Source organism: Danio rerio, chromosome 22 (assembly GCF_049306965.1).
Source record: "Danio rerio strain Tuebingen ecotype United States chromosome 22, GRCz12tu, whole genome shotgun sequence".
Lineage (NCBI taxonomy): Eukaryota > Metazoa > Chordata > Actinopteri > Cypriniformes > Danionidae > Danio > Danio rerio.
In genome coordinates, this window is record NC_133197.1 from 30,957,752 (window position 1) to 30,977,553 (window position 19,802).

The 19,802-nt window shown below is 35.7% G+C and overlaps 1 protein-coding gene across 14 annotated transcripts in view; it reads left to right on the top strand.

The window, feature by feature from the left end:
• The window catches only part of pla2g6 (phospholipase A2, group VI (cytosolic, calcium-independent)), a 39,461-nt gene that overhangs the window by 7,706 nt on the left and 11,953 nt on the right, over positions 1–19,802 (top strand). For 7 of the 14 annotated variants that reach the window (XR_012397348.1, XR_012397347.1, XM_073936371.1 and 4 more), the window contains 8 exon segments: positions 1,180–1,367; positions 1,873–1,969; positions 2,056–2,238; positions 8,293–8,401; positions 12,265–12,381; positions 18,675–18,762; positions 18,841–19,004; positions 19,161–19,311. Coding sequence is in view for 10 of the 14 variants with exons in the window: in XM_073936371.1 (XP_073792472.1) it covers positions 1,180–1,367; positions 1,873–1,969; positions 2,056–2,238; positions 8,293–8,401; positions 12,265–12,381; positions 18,675–18,762; positions 18,841–19,004; positions 19,161–19,311 (1,097 nt within the window). In the remaining 4 variants the exon portion in view is untranslated. 14 annotated transcript variants of the gene reach the window in all.

Here is a 19,802-nt window from a genome sequence, read left to right on the forward strand (position 1 = left end):
TTATGTTTGATTCTTCAATTTCTGTGCTTGAATACTGTTACACTTTGCAGAAAACCATATATTGTTCTATCATATTAATATATGCTTGTAATTTTATTATATTTATTATATACCTGTGCACTGCAATAAAAAAAGACTTAATCTTTCCAGTTGATCTAAATTAACAGAATCTTTCCAAAGAGAGCTATTCAAATCATCTGGTAAAATTCATCATATTCACATGGCAATATATATCGCAGGAAAACAAAACATTGCAGTGTCAGATCTTTATGATATCGTGCAGCCCTATTAGATAATAAGTATTTTAAGTAGTTTAATTTTACAGCATATTAGTGTTGTTCTAAAAAGTATTTAAAGGTGATAAATCAATCATTAAGGCTCTTAAAAGGTATTAAAAAGTCTTAATCCCGTTTTTACAAAGTCTTAAATTTTGTTCAAGCTTTGTTCAAATTGTTTAACTCCAAAAAAGCAGAAATATATTTATTTTCCTTGATTCGGGCCGGTGGCATCCGGCCAAGCTCCTCTGTCCGGGTGATGTCAAGTAATTTGCGACAAACGCAGAAAGGTGATGTGATGCTCTCCACATGTGGCGAAACCATAGAGCAAAACACACGGTAAAGATGGATAATGCAAGTTTGCATACTTCTGGTTGAAGAAAGTTTAAACAGTGGTTGAAACCTGTCGCTGAAAACAACCACGTAATTTATTCTTTAAAGCTTTGTTACTTCCAAGCTTATCCAAGTTCTGTTGCAGGGTTGTGCTCCATTAATTTATTTAACTACAACTGTTTATTAACTAATGTTTATGAAGTTAAAGGTTTGATACTGATTACAACTTGAAGTGGCTATGAGGTATTAAAATATTCTGAGAAGGTCTTTAAAAAGTATTTAAAGGTATTGAAATTTCCTTTAGGATTTCTGCATATACCCTGTTATCACAGTGTATTTCTTATTCGTGAGAAGTATTTATTGTGAATAATAGTCACAATAAATAACTATAAATATTCTGCTGTCGTCCAAAAACTTACTGTATTTAAAAAAAATGTGTATAAATATATAACACAAATTTCAGTAAAACAGAAATAATTCAGTTTTTTTTCTTTTTCCTACAGCTTTACTTCTGAACGCTGTACTCTGATAACTGTGTGTTTATAATTGTGTATTTTTCGGTTTGTTGTAGGTGTTGTGTGCACAGTTGTGCGCGGGTGTGAACGAGCTGAACGCCGCCGGTGAAACACCGATGCACATCGCGTGTCGTCTTGGGAGGGTGGAGGTGGTCAAGGGTCTGCTGGGAGGCGGAGCCCGATGTGACATCATGGGAAATAATGGCTTTCCAATCCACACCGCCATGAAGTTTAGTGAGAAGAGGTGCGGAATGAGACTCTTTATTGTTTCAATGGTTAAAACACAGCATTTTATTTGCAGATTGAAATGCAAATCCAAAATAATGGGGGGCTTTTATGGTGCTGATTTTAAAATAGATTGACAAAATTTTCCGAATTCGATTTGGGTGCGAGTTACTGCGGGCAATGCGTGGCTTGTGGGTTGCGATGCTGGCTCTAATGCCAATACGTTGTACTGTCCATAGTAAACATGCATCCTTACCTGATGGGGGAGGGACACATTGGCAAACTGGTAGTTTTTGCATTTTGTGGGTGCACAAAAGGGTTCTTGGAGCTTAGTATGGTTACAGTTGAACTGCTGAAGCCACATGGAATGTTTTGACAATATTTATAGTTCCTTTTCTGGACATCTCTGGACCCTGGAGGGTCAGATAGCTCTTGGATTTCATCTGTCATGAAATTGAAACGAGAGTAAATAATAACAGGTTGTTCATTTTTGAGTATTATTCTGTATATTTTCTCTCCTTTAGTTGTGCTGAAGCCATTTTATCTTCAAGCCCAAATCAGCTTCTGGCAGAGGATCCGGTTTATGGCGGGACACCTCTTCACTGGGCCAAAACTGCAGAGGTCAGGAAAAAAAACCTTTACATTTTCTAGTTCAGTGCTAAGTAATTATTGTGTGTTTATTATAATCCTGTGCTTACTCTGTTCAGATGAGCCGTCTTCTGCTGGACAGAGGATGCAACGTCAACTACTTGAGCAAGACTGGAGAAAGTCCTTTACACATCCTGACCAAGAGAGGGCGCTTTGAGGCCGCAATGACCCTGCTGACACACGGAGCTGATGCTAATATTAGGGGTCAGGATGGTAACACTGCCCTGCATCTTGCTATGAAGGTATGGAGGAGGAGCTCATAAAGACTGTCAAGATCATTTATATGGATATACAGTTGAAGTCAGAATTATTAGCCCCCTGTTTATTTCCCCCAAATATTATTTCCCCTGTTTATTTCCCGCTTGGAAATATTAAAAAAAAAAGGGGGGGGGGGGGGGAGAGCTAATAATTCTGACTTCAACTATATGTGCACATTTATTTATATATATATATATATATATATATATATATATATATATATATATATTGTTAGGGCCGTCAATTAATAAAAAAAATTTGCTAATTAATCACACTTTTTTTGTGATTTATCACAAAAAGTCATATTTAAAACAGAAATAAAAACACAGGCATGGAAGTGCCAATTTGAAATTCAAAACAATCAATGCCAAAAACAAACAAAAATTATTTCCATGTTGGGTTCTAAGTCGATTACAAAAACAATCCAAAATACAGGCATTGCAAATATGGGAAACGGAAAATTATAATAATAATATAATAAAGTATTGAATACAAACAATTGTAACATTGTTAAGTTGTACAATGTATTTGTACATTGTAATATTGTAAATTTGTATTGCAAGTTGAGAACATTAATTATAAAGTAGAAAAAAAAATTCTACTAGCTTAGTCCTCCTTAGCATTTAGCCAGTTGCTAAGACTAGTCTAGTCTTATGAAGTCTAGTCGGTTAACATTATCATGGAACAATGTAGCCAAGGGGTACATCAAAAGCACGAACCAAAGACTGTAGACTTCTTACAGGGACTTTGGTCACCCCATCTCTAAACATTTAATTCTAAACAGCTTTGAGGGATACAGACACCGCAAAGACTATAGAATACATATAGAATGCCTTAAAGAGACTTTAAACATGTCAGCGATGTCAGGCGTTTGCTCTTGTTGCTGGGAAATGCACAAATGTAATGAAAATTTCACACAGTCAAGTTTTGATCATTATTTATTGATAATTTAATTATTTATTTAAATTGTAGTATTTTTAAATTATATTCTCTGATTTGATTTTGATTCAATGTTTTTTCTTAGTTTCGGCTTGTAGCTTCCAGTTAGCTTCAACTAACTGTTTAACTGTTTAAGCTTCCAGTTAACTTTATAATGCAACTGAATGCAGTTTTTGAGAATTTCAGTTCTTAAAAGTTGATTTTATTTCAGTGAGACTTTTAGTCAACAAGACTTACTTTAGTTTAAGTTTTTATCTTCTGATTTATATTTTATGTATAATAGTTTTATTGAACAAAAATCAGCTCTTACCACAACAATATGTCAAAAGTTGTTAAGATTTAAAAACAATAATAGACATTTTTGATGATAATTTCTGTATGTTTTTACACTTTTTTAAAGTATAGTTTCTCATTTGTATTTTAAATTTCTAGTTTCTGTTTTATTTAAAGGTGCATTTTTATTAATATATCTTGTTTTTACGTTATTTAGGTGTAAAATGTCAATTTTTACCAATTTACCCATGTAAATTGTTAATTAGTTTTTAAGATCAAATGTCATTGTACCTGTACTGCTTTTGTGCTTGGCGTATTATTTGTTTGTTTTAAATTATAAGTTGAGTTTTTACATGTAATATTTTTATTGCATTTTTAAAGGGGTGGTCTAGAGTGTATTTGTAGAACTTGGTTGTTTGTGAGATGCAAAGCAATGTGTGCTCATGCTTCATTTGTAAAAAAAATCACGTTATTTTTTTATATATCTTAATTTGATTATATACAGCTACTCGGCTAACATGAAAACGAAATGTTTCCTAGTTATTTCGAAAGGCCCGCCCTCAAATGGCTCTGATTGGTCAGCTAAAATAATGTGCTGTGATTTGCAGATCAGCTTCACTTCACCAGGAAAACCGTCACACCTCTATTAGCACATGCTTTGGGGCTGTGTAAATGCTGTCAGTCAGAGTAGCTGTTAGCTGAATCAGTTTGAGCCTGAATCAGAGTTCATTATTTGAGATGAAGAATGCACAGAAAGCGGCTGCATTGAGAGACACTGCAGTGCTGCTAAAGATTGTGTGTGTTTACAGTGATTTGACTGACAAATATGAATTTGTAGCTAAATTGGTATTAGTGCCAAATAGCATTTCTCATTGTTTACATCCTTGTTTACGTCCTTACTACAAAATACCATTACCGCTAGACACTGTGCATGTAATTGATCTATTTTAACAAAAAAAAAAAAAAAAAAATTACTTGCAGGTTGTGGCTCCACAGCTATATCGGTTTTAGGAGTTTTTAGTCGAATCCAGCACTGAATTGGAAGAGATTCTGAAAGTTGTCCTTTGTCAAATGCTAGCTATATCTTTTTTATAATTCTCTGAAACACAATTTAAATTAAATAGTAAGCACTTCTGTCTTTGTGTCGTGTCCTTTGGAAGCTCAAATAAAGAAAGAAGCTCTGTGGAAATAGCAGCATTTGGACAGCATTTTAGCTTTCTCTGCTATAACATTACAGTGCCTCTAGCCACACCTCTTTGGTGCGCAGGGTGTGTGCATGAGGTGAATGCACGCAACTGGAAGCCCCTGTGATTTCACTAACCCGGATGGATTTTTTTGTAGTCCCCAAACTTTGTTTGCTGTTGGCTTTGCTAAGCTAACTCTGTAAAAGCCAATGTCTCCCTTTAAATTGAAATTGATGTTGTTTATGTTCACACAGCTACATTACATATCAACTATAGTTTAAAACATGATATCATAGTGGACCACCCCTTAAGGGCTCTATTTTGACGATCCATTCTTAAAGTGTAAAGCGCAGGGAACAAACGTATTAGGGGCATGTCAGAATCCACTTTTGCTAATTTAAGGATGGAAAAATCCACTTTGCGCTGTGGCACATGGTCTAAAAGGGTTGAGCTTATTTTCTTAATGAGTTAGGTGTGTTTTGAGAATAAACCAATCAGAGTCTTATCTCTCATTCCTTTTAAGAGTCAGTTGCGTCGCGCCATAGCGCATTTGCTATTTACATGACGACTTTGTAAGTGGAAAAACTGAATGCTTCACTAGAGAGAAAACAGTTAAACAAAGCATCTGAAGCACGAGAATGAGAGAAAAGCCTTCTCATTGTACTTTCACTTTCGCTTTCGTGGATAGGGAAACCTTATACGCACAGCATCTATTAGCCTATAAATACTTCATTTCCTTTGTTAGTTGTTTCAAAACTATTTCTAAATTCAGTTCTAATTTCCAGCAAACGAATAAATGAACAATAATAATTGTGTGGTTAAAAAACCTAAAAAAGAGCGTCAAAGTGAGCGTCAAAAAAATGAGCGTCAAAAGTGGCGGATCTATTCGGCGAAATATCTGACTGCGTGTCACCACATCCATAAGGACTGTTTGGCAAAATATTTGACTGCATGTCACTGCATAACAAACGACTGAAATGATATAACAAGAGAAATCTCCTCTGTGCCCAAGGCCCAAATGTATGTGAGTGCAGGCCGTCGGGGGAGACGGGAGGGGGGACAAGCGTGCTTTGGCCCGGTTCGAGGCAACTGTACCTAGTGTGAGTACGGCCTAAGAGTGCTTTCACATCTACACTTTTGTTTTGGAACCTGTCTTGTTTGCCCAGTTAGCGCGATTCATTTGGCCTATGTGAATTCACCAATCGCGATAGGATCCGTGCCAAAACAATTGCTCCGAGATCGCTTGAATGAGGTGATCTTGGCTCGATTGAAACAAACTCTGGAGCGGATCGATTGTAGTGAGAAAGCGATACGATCCGAGCCTGGTTATATCACAGTGTTTTATGGATATGTAATATGCATACAGCTATACGAAGAGAGAATTATGAGTAGGGCGGGAGGTCATTACAAACATCCCAAGTCTCCTGGAAGTTTCAGGAGTCTCCTGCAAAGCACAGAGACTCCTGAATCCCCGCAAACGAGTGATAATCTCCCAGAAATCGTGCGTCTCCCTCCCGGTCCTTTATACGATGCGCACCTTTCTCACCCCTCCCCACTGCATCCCTCCTCGCTCTTCAGACACGTCGCACGCACCTTGTCAAACACCACCAAACCATCACCTTCCCTGACAGCTGAGCTCTGCAAAACAAACCATGAAACTCTGACCAATGTGAGGAGAGTTTTCTCATTCGTAACATGTTTTAGCTCTTTTGGTCTGATTAGAAATTTTGCCGTGTGAAAGTGAACTGCACCAAGAGCAAAAAGCAACAATGTAACAATAGTAATCTCTGTTTCGGAACAACTGAATCGATTTACAGGTGTGAAAGCACCCTAAAACCTGCCAGGTGGGCAAATCTAAGCTTGTTTTTAATAAAACAAATATAAATATGGATATAATAAATAATACTGCTAATAATGATAACATTACACATAAGCAAATTGTTATGAATTAACTAAAAAAGCCCCCCGAGATGAAGAAGGCATGAAGGCAGTGATTTTTATGTTTATGTATGCTATAACATAATAATGTTTTGTAATATTTTAATGCTTTATATTTATATCCTACATACATTCTTATTATATCCTATATATATCCTTAATATTTAAATTTTTTTTCATAGGTAAAGATATTTGCGTAATGCTCTACATCTTGTGTGTATTAAGCAGTGTGCAAGGGAGGCACAACTAACACCCTCTGCGCTGGACAATAGAGCGGCTTTGTTCTGGTCTATTGAAAAATCTGTTATAGTTTCTCAAAATAGCAACGCGCCAGCAATGCGCCTCAACATGCCTCCCTTTTTAGACCAGAACGCCTATGGGCACACATATGAGGGCAAATGCATTTGCTATTTAAACAGCGTGGCGAAAAATGTTAAAGCGACTCTTGCGTCAAGCTGAAAGTAGCAAACAACAATTGCGTCGCACCTTGCGCCACATTGCACCGGCTGTATGATAGGGCTTTAAAGGGCTCCACTATGATCTCATATTTTAAACTTAAGTTGATGTGTAATGTAGCTGTGTGAACATAAACAGCATCTCTGAATGTAAGATGCTCAAAGTTCAATGCAAAGGGAGACCTTGATTTTTACAGAGTTAGCTTAGCAAAGCCTACAATGAACGAATTTTGGGGACTACAAAAAATACTTCCGCCCCCTGTGGGATCAAAAAAAGTTTGTTATTGCTCATCCCACACTGCGCAGATAAAGGCTGTGGCCAGAGGCGCTGTAACTATACTGCAGAGGGAGAATTGCCGTCCTGCTGTTTCCACAGAGCTTCTCTGTTTCTGTTGTTGGGCTTTCAAATGACACGACACAAGCACAGAAGTGCTTACAGTTCAATATTAATTATGTTCCAGAGAACTATAAAATGCACAGCAAGCATGATTTGACAAAACGCAGCTTCCAGAATCTCTCCCAGTTCAGTGCTGGATTCGGCTAAAATCTCCTCAAAGATGGAGCAAGGAGACGCTGTGAACTCTGAGCCACACAACCTGTAAGTGTTTTTATTTGTTAAAATTGAACATGTACATTGCCAGCCTTAACGGTGTGTTGTAACAAAGATGTAAACAACGGGAAATTATGTTCATCGCTAATGTCTTAGCTACAAATCCATACTTATCAGTCAAACGGCTGTAAACACACACAAATACACACACACATACATACACGCACTCTTGGCCAGCATGCTCTGTGTGAGATGGCAGTGTGTCTCTTATGTGTGTGCGCGACTGCACTGATTGTCTTCAGACAGCTTTTCCATGCGTTTTGCAACTCAGACAATAAAGTCGCAAAAGATATGTGAACGATTCATGTTACTTACACAGGCACATTCCGAAAATGCGTGAAAGACGTCCTGTAATGCGTTGATTTAAAAAAAAAAAAAAACAGCAATTGCCAATGCTCTCCCAACTTGAGTGTAACAGCAAAAACAAATCAATCCAGGCTCACACAGGTCTCATCTCACATCTTGTGATTTAATCTGTCACCACAGAAAATAACTTAATCCGAGCATCAGAGAAAAAGAACAATAAATATCTCTTCCGAATGTGTAAATCCGATCACATTCTAACTGACGTTAATTACCTCTCAAATATTTCTTAAATAATAAAAAAAGAAAGTAGTTTTGTCTTGTTTGTCCCCATAGCTGGACAACATGGACCTAATCAAAGCCCTGATGGTGTTTGGAGCTGATGTGGAGGTTCATAACGATGTTGGAGAAACACCAGGCCTCATCGCTGCCAGAACCAGCAAGGGTGAGAGAACGATGTGCTGTCAGTGATGTATATGACAGATTAGACGTGCAGAACAGGCTTTTTCACTTTTCTAGATGCACAGTGTATCAAGTGTGCTGCATGACCGCATTTATTGTGTTTGCACGTCAAAGTAATGTCATTTAACCAGGGTTTGAAATTTCCTGCTTGGTAGTTCATTTGAATGCTAATTTTTAAGGTATCAGTAGGCCCAGACAGAATCTACGGGCATTTTTTGCTATTTCTGTAAAGAATTTAGTAAAAATCTGCAGATTTATGCACACTTATTTTAGGAGTACCTTAACTAAGAACTTAATATATGAAATAAAAATAATACCCCTTTAACTTTTATTTAATGTTTACAATGCAAGTCCAATTAGATCTTCTTATTTGGTTAACCAAGCAAGTTTCTCATGTAACATATCTACTAAAAGACTTGTATTGTAAATAAATCAAATGAACACTTTCATATTAGTCAATAATATTACTAAAATTTATTTAAAAACTAAATTAATATAAATTTACACAAGTAAATAAATAGACTAAATGATGGGCAAAAAATCTGCGGAAATCTGTGGATTTCTGCACACGCAGATTCCACGTGGGCCTAGGAATCAGCCATTTAGAACTAGTGTTGTCAAAAATATCGATACTTACGATGAGTATCGATACTGGAATATTTAAAAGGAGACAATCGTGTTAATATTGATGCCGGATGTGCTCCCTTTTGCTTAAGAAGATTTTTAGTTTGTGAACAAATGAACAAATAGGAAGGACACAAACAGGCCAATATGCAAGCGTTGCTACTGTGTAGTGCCAAGTAAATGTGCTAATCCAGTAAATTTAGCAAAACGCTGATGCAGAGTGGTTTCCTCTTTGTATCAATAATGGTATCGAAAATTGATATTTTTGAAGGTATTGTATCGAAGTTAGAAATTCCAGTATCGTGACAACCATTCAGCTAAATTTATTTTCAGCAAAATTTGTATTTTATTTTCAATGTCCATTATTGTTTGCAGATTCAAAATTCTCTTCGATTTTTGTTCTCTCTTATACGTTTTCAGTATTTCCCCTCCTACTTAAATGTTCAATTATTCATTCATTCATTAATTTTCTTGTCGACTTAGTCCCTTTATTAATCTGGGGTCGCCACAGCAGAATGAACCGCCAACTTATCCAGCACGTTTTTACGCAGTGGATGCCCTTCCAGTGGCAACCTATCTCTGGGAAACATCCACACACACACACACACACTCATACACTACGGACAATTTAGCCTACCCAATTCACTTATGCCGCATGTCTTTGGACTGTGGGTGAAACCGGAGGTCGGTCGGTCGGTCGGTCGGTCGGTCGGTCGGTCGGTCGGTCGGTCGGTCGGTCGGTCGGTCGAACGATAGATAGATAGATAGATAGATAGATAGATAGATAGATAGATAGATAGATAGATAGATAGATAGATAGATAGATAGATAGATAGATAGATAGATAGATAGATAGATAGATAGATAGATAGATAGATAGATAGATAGATAGATAGATAGATAGATAGAGTTGAAGTCAGAATTATTAACCCATCTTTGATTTTTTTTGTTATTTAAATATTCCCCAAATTATGTTTAACAGAGCAAAGACATTTTCACAGTTTGCCTGTTAATATATTGTCTTCTGAACAAAGTTTTTTTTCTTTTTCGGGTAGAATAAAAGCAGTTTTTAATTTTTAAAAAAGCATTTTAAGGTCAAAATTATTAGCCCCTTTAAGCTATATATTTTTTCTGATAGTCTACAGAACAAACCATCATTTGTAGTGTGTTCGTGTAGTTCAGTTTTTAGTGTTTATCAGGAGTATAATAGTATAATATCAGGAGATATATATTAATAAATGATACCCATTATGCCTTATTTTACTAATGTGAAAGGCTTATTTGAGTTGGAGGGTCATTATAGCAACCGCGTGTAAAATGATAGTAAATTTACAGATGTATTACTTATGAACAGATACATGTTACCAGCCACAGTCTGTACTGACACACATTTGGCAAGTTGGTGAATGTTAGTTTCAAACCCTGCATCCATCTAACCATTAACAACAGTACATTTTGTCGATACGCAACATCTAGAAATGTGAAATGGTTCACAGTGCAGGTGTGTTTAAAATTCATTTGTTGAATTATTTGTTTTATTTTTGTGCCTTAAATGTATACATTTTAATATTTCAGCAAATCATAAACATTTACATTTTCTAAGTTACATTAGTTTTTTGCTAGATTATGATGAAATTGTTAATGCATTATTAATCTAAAATAAATTGTTTATCTTTTCTGTCAAATGCTTTTTCTAACTTGACATTGAAATATAGAGCTGCATAATATAATGGAAAATGATTGTGATCGCGATGATAGTATATGTAATGTCCATATTGCAGAGATTTATTTTTTTCGCAAACATTTGTGTGCTGTGTTCATAGGTTGTTTATCCAAATGTGACTAATCAAATTATGGTGCCTTTGCTGTCTTCATCCTTGCTTCTCCAGTAGGTGCTGTTAGCTGAACCTAGAGCTGAAAATAAACATTAACGATGGGAGACAAAAGAGGGAAAAATATGGAGCCAGATCAGTCTCAAAAATAATACATTCAGAAAATAAAATTTAGCACATAAAATCCAAATGCATAAATCAGCAACAAAATCCAAATTGTCGTTTTCAATCACACAATTTGTAAATTCACAAGTAAAAATATTTTCACCAAATAAATTGAATTAGCATATTTTTAAATCACATTTTAAATTTATGAATTGGATTTGTGTATTTTTGAATCGTGTTTTGAATTTAAGAGCTGAATTAGTGTATTTTTTAATCGTGTTTTGAATTTACGAGTTGAATTAGTGTATTTTTAAATCGTGTTTTGAATTTAGGAATTTGATTTGGGTAATTTTGATTCGTGTTTTGAATTTACAAATTCGATTTGTGTATTTTTGAATTATGCTTTGAATTTACAAGTTGGATTTACTTATTTTGAATCGTGTTTTGAACTTTTGAATTAGATTTGCATACGTTTGAATCCTGTTTTGAATTTATTATTTGGATTTGCATACTTATGAATTGTGTTGTGAATTTAAGAATTAGACTTGCATACTTTTGAATAGTGTTTAAAATTTACAAATTAGATCTGCATACTTTTGAATCGTGTTTTGAATTCAAGATAGGATTTTGTATGGCTTTTGAATGAATTTCATTTTGTAAATGTATTATTTTTTGAGACTGATCTGACTCCATAAAAAGTTACAACAGTCAATACAAATCAGAATTTCCGCCAAAGTTTTCAGCTATTCGTAATGTTTCAAAGTCTAAATGTTTTGTTTGTATTAGATACAATTAGCTGAGAAAATATTTATTATCTGGTTATTTTAGTAGGATATTTACATAAAAAGTGCTGATAAAGTAATGTTTTTTTATAGTTAATTATATTGTAAGTGATATTGTTATTGCAACACTCAGTAACAACATCGCATATTTTTTCCAGTATTGTGCAGCCCTAATTATTATTATTTTTTTTTTTTGAGGTCTACAAAACTTACATTGACAGTTTAAATTGTTCATCATCATCATAAGGAGTGGCTCTTTTCTATGAAAAACAGCTGAAGCTGTCTGACAAGTCCTAATGTTTAGATTGGCCGACAAAAGATCATCGCAGCAAACCATTTAATGCCTGCATTTCGTGCATTTAACCATAAGAATGAAATGTCATGTTCTACCCATGCTGTTTTGTTTTCTCATTCATGCATTCAGTCAGCACGTACTCACCTTTTCTTTCTTGTCTTGCGTGTGCATGGTGTGGCATGCGTTTAATCCTGCACTCCGACTGAAGGCTCCAACCGTAAGGTGCTGTTGAACATGCTGTGTAGTGTAGGTGTCGAACGCTGCCATCCTCCATCCCTCAACAGCCCTACTCACAGTCTCAGAAAAGCTCCGCCCCCTGGCATAGGTAAAGCTCCACCCCCAAACAAATGCATATTTCCTGTTGACATTTTTCAGTGCTTTATTGTGTTTCTCAACGCGTTTATACTCAAATGTTTGTCAGCGAAACAAGTGTGACTAGCTAAAGTTTGGATAGCTGTTACCTAAAAAGGCAGTTAGCTACTGCTAACCTGGGGCTGGGTGTTGATACAAATGTCACTATGTTGTTTAATTCTGATTCACAAGCTCTCGGATTTGATTCATGATTCAATTTTGTGAATATAGATTTATTACAAATAAATATTTCTTAAAAAATGGTCAGTGAACAGTTTGGTTCGAGTGCATGTTTGCATTAATACTAGTGCTGGACAAAAATTAATCGTGATTAATTGCATCCAAAATAAATTTTGTTTCAACATGATATTTGCGTGTGTATTATGCATGTTTATTATCTATATGTAATACACATACATTAAAACAAAACTACACAAAACCAACTTGTAACAAAGATTTTATTCATTCATTCATTTTCTTTTCGTCTTGGTCCCTTTATTGATCTGGGGTCACCACGGCAGAATGAACTGCCAACTTATCCAGCACGTTTTACGCAGCGGATGCCCTTCCAACTGCATTTTGTGATTCATTTTGAAAACAGGAGATGAGCTCCTGGTGTAATGCGCCACCTACCAGAAACCGGTTCTTAAAAACTTGTTGAGTAATTTTTTTGGGTAACACACATATTCTTAATGCCTTTGGCAGGATTCAAATGAGCCATTTTAATCTAGATTAAGCTAGATTAATTCCAAGATTACAGTGAGATTAATCTAAATAAAAAATAAAGAATCTATGCCTACCTATATTATTTATACATAATAAATATACCTCATACACTAATCTGCCACTTTATTAGGTACACCTGTGAGACTGCTCGTTAAAACAAATTTCTAATCAGCCAATCGCATGACGGCAACTCAATGCATTTAGGCATGTAAACATGGTCTGGAGGTATGCTAAAGAGCTATTCTAAACGCGCAACATGTTAAACCTTGAAACGGATGGGCTACAGCAGCAGAAGACCTCATCGGATGCCACTCCTGTCAGCTAAGAACAGGAAACTGAGGCTACAATTTGCACAGGCTCACTAAAATTAAACAATAGAAAATTGGAAAAACGTTGCCTGATCTGATGAGTCTTAATATCTGTTGTGACATTTGGATGGTAGGGTCATAATTTTGCGTCAACAACATGAAAGCACTGATCCTGCCTTGTATAAACAGTTCAGGCTGGTGGTTAGTGGTGTTATGGTGTGGGGGATATTTTCCTGGCACTCTTTGGGCCCATTAGTACCAATTGAGCATCATGTCAACGCCACAGCCTACCTGAGTATTGTTGCTGACCATGTCCAAACCCTTTATGACCACAGTATACTCATCTTCTGATAGCTACTTCCAGCAGGATAACGCGCGAATCATCTCAGACTGGTTATTTGAACAGGGCAATAAGTTCGCTGTACTCAAATAGGCCTCCACAGTCACCAGGTGGCAATCCAATAGAGCACCTTTAGGATGTGGTGGAATGGAAGATTCGCATCATGTGCAGCTGACAAATCTGCAGCAACCGCGTGTTGCTATCATGTCAATATGGACCAAAATCTCTGAGAAATGTTTCCAGTACCTCGTTGAATCTACGTCATGAAGGATTGAGGCAGTTCTAAAAGCAAAAGGGGGTCCAATCAAGTACTAGTAAGGTGTACTTCATAAAGTGGCCAGTGAGTGTATTTTATGTCAAAACAAACTTTTAATTTGGATGCGATCAATCTTTGCCCACTATTAATTAAAGTAGAACCTACTTTGTTTTGGATGAATAATGTAAGTACAGTAGTTATATTATGTCATAAATACCGTAGACATACACATAGAATTATAACATAATTAACACATAACACATAAATTATTTTAAAAATCTTTTCATCTTTGCTTAATATTAAGCATTGTTTTATTAGGCTAATGCAGCTTTAAGACCTTAGGTATGGATAATGTCTCTGAAATGCTTTCACTTTAGATGTGACTGATTGGTTATATGAGTACTCAGCAAAATGGGGATTTCCACACACAAGCATTTAGTTTTCCTAAACTGTAATGATGCACAACATATGGATCTTTTACAGTAAACTAAATCCATCATTTATAAGTCATAATGCTTAAATATGATGGGAAACATTTGATTAGGTTACTAATTGTTGTTTAATCCATCAATAAACTGCTACTAGAGTTGACGATAATAACTGGGTTGACATTTTGCACCATTTTGTGCTTTAGCTTAAGATGCTAACCTCAAAGCAGAGACCACACAGTATTTCTTAAACATATTTATGTATTTTCATCATATTATTGTTTTTAAAATGTTCACTGAAATATCACAGCAACAGAGTTGACGAGCAATCTAAACATTTTTTTTTTTACAAATTAATGACAGAGGAATAATGGCATTCTGCAAATCATTGGAAACAGAATCTAGAAAATAATCCAGTGTTGCCAACTATTTCCAATGAAAAGTAGCTAAAGCCTGCCTAAAAAGTAGTAAAATGTTGCCAGATGACATCACTCACTAATTTGCATATCAGTGATGTCATCACGCAGTATCTGGCAAGCTTAAGCCCATCATGTCCTTTGTTTTTTACCATAGTTTTTTTGTGTTTCATATTTTTTATTGTGTTGTATGTTTGTTCCTGACGGTTGTGCAATAAAAAAATAAATAAACAATAAATACACCTCCTGAAAATAAAAGCCAGTCATGTCTCTACTCTCTGAGGCAGTGTGTGTTATATTATATTTAAACATTACATCCAGATGCACAATAAATAGGTTCTTGTTAACGTATTACTTTGGGTGATGACGTCATTGTGTAATCGCAACTCAAAACTACATCTTTATGTAGTATACAAAATAATTAATGTTTTCTCAAATTGACTGGCCATCTCAGCAAAAACATTTGAAATATGTCCATTTAGATTTGCATGAAAAATAGAGTCGACTATTTGTAAAAGTAATACAAACACTTTTTGATAAGAATTTTCTGTGTTTTTAATATAACACTGATAACTAACAAGTACATTCTTTTAAACAATCACAGCTTGTGTGCTTTTTTTAACTTGTTAAATTAACACATTTGTGAAAGTGACAACAATTATAGCACTGTTGGAATGTATTGCTACCTAAATTACCAACAATTATACATGCTAACAAATATCAGTAAATTAACAGTGATGAAAAACAATCTGAGCTAGCAATTTACTCTACTGAGTGAAGCCTACAGCCACTGCTCTTTTGAGTCACTTTTTAAAAATTGCTGAAAGTAGCCAAATGTATGTTAAAAATTGCTAAATTTGTTGCTAAGTGCTTTTTGAAATAAAAGTTGCTAGAGTAGTACGAAAAGTTGCTAAATCTAACATCAAAATTGCTAAGTTGGCAACACTGAAATAATCAATTTACAACTTTTTATAATTGATATTAAATTAGTATCTTTTTAATAAACTATTCCTTGGTTAGAATATTTAGGCTTATATGTTTAATATTTAGAATATTTGTTTCAATTAATCGTTTGTTTTCAATAGCATTTTTCAAAATTTGTAAATTATTTGGTTTTTATTTCTTTTCATTTCTTTGCCTTATCATAATACCAAAGAAATCTGACAATATGATCAAATGCTACATTGTATATGACTAATGTTCTACTCTACTGAGTCCACTTGATTTTGCTTGAGTTTGGTGTTAGCATGTTACTAAGCTAACAGTGTGATCCACTAATAAGCATGACAAAACAAATATTCAGTTTTGTTATTGTTTGTTATTTAGTTTTTTTAATTAATGAACAATTTTATAAGAACATATAGATAACATTTTTGTCATAAACATTTTATTTAATTGCATTCCGGGGTTGTATATGTATTCCTCTGTATTGCTTAAATATTCACTACATGAACATTATCTTCTGTAAGTGAATCGGTGATCTAAAAATGAAGTGCTGAGATTTTAATTTTAAGTAGCAAGTTTGTGTCAATCAATAATTATTTAAACTGTTTCATAAATGGGCTATTACTCACTTTATGTAGTATTTTCTGTAGTATTAGGCTGTAGTAAATCAGCCTACAAGCTTTCATAGACAACCTGAAATGTTAAGATTCATTACATGTTTACAAAATTGTTCCATGAACCTTAAAGATATAGTTCACCGAAAAATAAAAATTATCTGTCATTGTTTACTTATTCTTTACTTTACTTTCAAACCTTTGAGTTTCCTTCTTCTGTTGAAAACTGAAGATATTTTGAAACATGTTTGGAAATGTATAACTTTTAGCTATGTTTTCATCCACCTATTTTTATGTGCATTTTGGATATGTGCATAAAAACCATTTGATGGAAATGCCAAGATGTGCATACAATTTGAAAGTGCGCATAAAAAAATGTATGCGCATAACCGAGTAGGATAAACTTTTTATTCGATAAGAAAAGATGCGCTTAAACTGCAATGGAAACACTTTACCCAGCAAATTTTAGCATGCGCATTAAAAAGGTCATGTGATTTTGTTATAAGAGATCATGTGGTGATAAAAATGTGTGTGAATGGACAAACCAGCAGGCTGAGCACATTGTAAAATATCTGAAAGGTTGTTTTGGTCACTCTAAAACGCCTTAACCATTTTAAATTTAGTGTCATTACTGTATATTATTAATGAACTCCAGAATCAAGAGCATCTGTGCTCTGCGTCTCATGTCTTTTAAACACCACCGCACGTTCACTTCAAGTCAGGATTTCCTTCTGAGGCGCAAGTCAGTTATTAAATGAGGAAAAGATTCACGCAGCTGCTCCTACTACAGCAAACCTAGTTTTTACTGTTGATATTTAGCGCCAGATAATCAGGAAGTGACTGTTTTGTTGGCTTTATTCTCATGTTTTTTATGCAATAATCCAGTTTTGCTCATAAAGTTAATTTGCGTTTTTGGATGAAAACGTAGCTAGTGACTTCCATTGGAATGATTATAGGTTTTCAGCTTTCTTCATAATTTTTTTGTGTACAACAAAAGAAAGAAACCAATAAAGGTCAGGAACCATGTGAGGCAATAGTAAATAGAGGTAAATTTTTATTTTTGGGTCAATTATGCCTTTAAAGGCCATCAAAAATTTATATTTTGGTTTAGTGGCAAATTGCTTCCATTCATTATCTTTTTTTTTGTGCGTTAAATATTTAAGACTTTTTTTTTGTCCTTTCTCTGCTAGCTGTATTTCTAAACATAATTCTTGTATGTGAAAATGTCTGCATTTCTACAGACTACATTTGAATACCTACAGTAGATACCACAGTTGACCCGGGTTGCCAGTCCTCATATTGAAGGGCCAGTGTCCTGAATTGTTTAGCTCCAACCTTAATTAAACGCCAATAAATCTGAGTTTTCTTGTTAAAAACTTCCTGGCTAGTCCTCGCATTGATCCTGTGGGCAAGCCTGACCACCCGCCGGTGACCTACTCACACCTGCAGTTCTCCACAATGGACGTCTAGCTTCCCCAACCTTCGGCGCCTAGACTGCAGCTCCACACAGGAAGTTTGGCCAGTGGAATAATGTTGGTGCCCAACAGAACCTGGTTTCTCTCTAGGTTTTTTTTTTCTCCCTTCACTTCAAGTTGCCCATGGCTTGCTCAGATCGGGTCTTGTGGAGCTGCGCGCCAATGGATTTGCTCTTCAGTGTTTGAACTTTCAGCAGTGAAATTTAAACCACACTGAACTGAACTAAACTTAACCTCAACTCTGAAATCTGGACTTTAGCTGCTTTGACACAATCTACATTGTAAAAGCGCTATATAAATAAACATGAATTGAATTGAATTGTATGTTTGAGCTGGTTGAAGCTTAAACTCTTCAGGATATTGGTCCTGCAGGACTGGGATTGGACACCCCTGGGCTTATGGGATTTGTCAGCAACAGCCACCATCTTGGAAAGGTCAACATTTGGGTTGAACTCATTATGTAACTACTCTCCAGTTGACTATAATTAAACCAACATAAGTGCCGCAATGACACAGGACACACTTGAGACAATGGAGAATAGTGTTTCACAGCTGAAAGCTATTACAAAGCATTATGGTTGTTGTCGAATCATCACTTGCATGTGTTCACTGGAGTATCTTGACCTTTCCAATGTGACTGACACACTGGCATATTAAGTAACCCCTGCATCTAGGTATTGCTTATCTATAATAGAATCGACCTGCCTATAATTTGGTTCACTGCTTGCTGCTCACATCCTGCCTAAAATTGGTCCGCAGGGTTCGATGACATCATGCAAGTGGCAGTAGCTGTAACGGCCATGAGTCGTGGATTCGTAGAGGCTGATGGGCTCAAAACAGGAAACAAGTATGTCGATTAAAGGAACCTTTGATCAAAAGAAGCTTATGTAGAATTATTCGCTCACTTGCTTTTCCTTTTCTCAAGAATGGACAGACTGTTGTGTCTTGATGGTGGAGGAATAAAGGGCCTGGTTCTCATCCAGTTGTTGATAGCTCTGGAGAAAGAGGCAGGACGTCCTATAAGGGAACTCTTTGACTGGGTGTCTGGAACCAGTACTGGTGGCATACTAGCCCTTGCGATTGTCCATGGTATTGGATTTGTATATTTAGTTTTAGTTTGTCTGTAAAAATGGCACTGACCTATCGGCATCCAGGACCATCCATTTTATAATTTCAAAATACATTCTTGGTGACTGTATGTGTGATATGCATTAGAACAATCACTTCTGCTGTACTCTTCAACAGGAAAATCAATGGAGTATCTGCGCTGTCTGTACTTCAGGATGAAGGAACAGGTGTTCAAAGGTTCTCGGCCATATGAGTCTGGACCTTTGGAGGAATTTCTGAAGAATGAGTTTGGAGAAAATACCAAGATGACTGATGTCACACACCCAAGGTATGTAAGCTTAAAATTTGAGATTGTAACAAATCCAAACAACACCAGAACACCAAAGCAGTGCCTAAAATATAACTACCTTGCAACTACCAAATACCCCCTTGTAACGCCATCAACCAACTAGAACTCCTTTGCAATGTCTTAGCAATGACTCAAGCAACTGTGTAGCAGCTCAAGTATTTCTTTTTGTGATACATGATTCCATGCAAAGGTTACCTATGTTTAGCAACAACAAGTTGACTCTAGCAAAGTCCTACCAGTCCCCTACTGTTGCTCAAACAGTCACTTAAAAAAAAACTAGCCACCAACTTTGCATGATTTTCCAACCTACAGCTTTACTTTAGCAGTGGTCTAGTACATCCTAGCAATGTACCACTGTTGCAACCAAATTATGAATGTCCAAAGTACTCTATTAACAGCCCAACAGTTGACTAGCAGTGACTAAAAAACGTTTGTTGACAAATCAGCCCTAAAAAAGACACAGAATATCA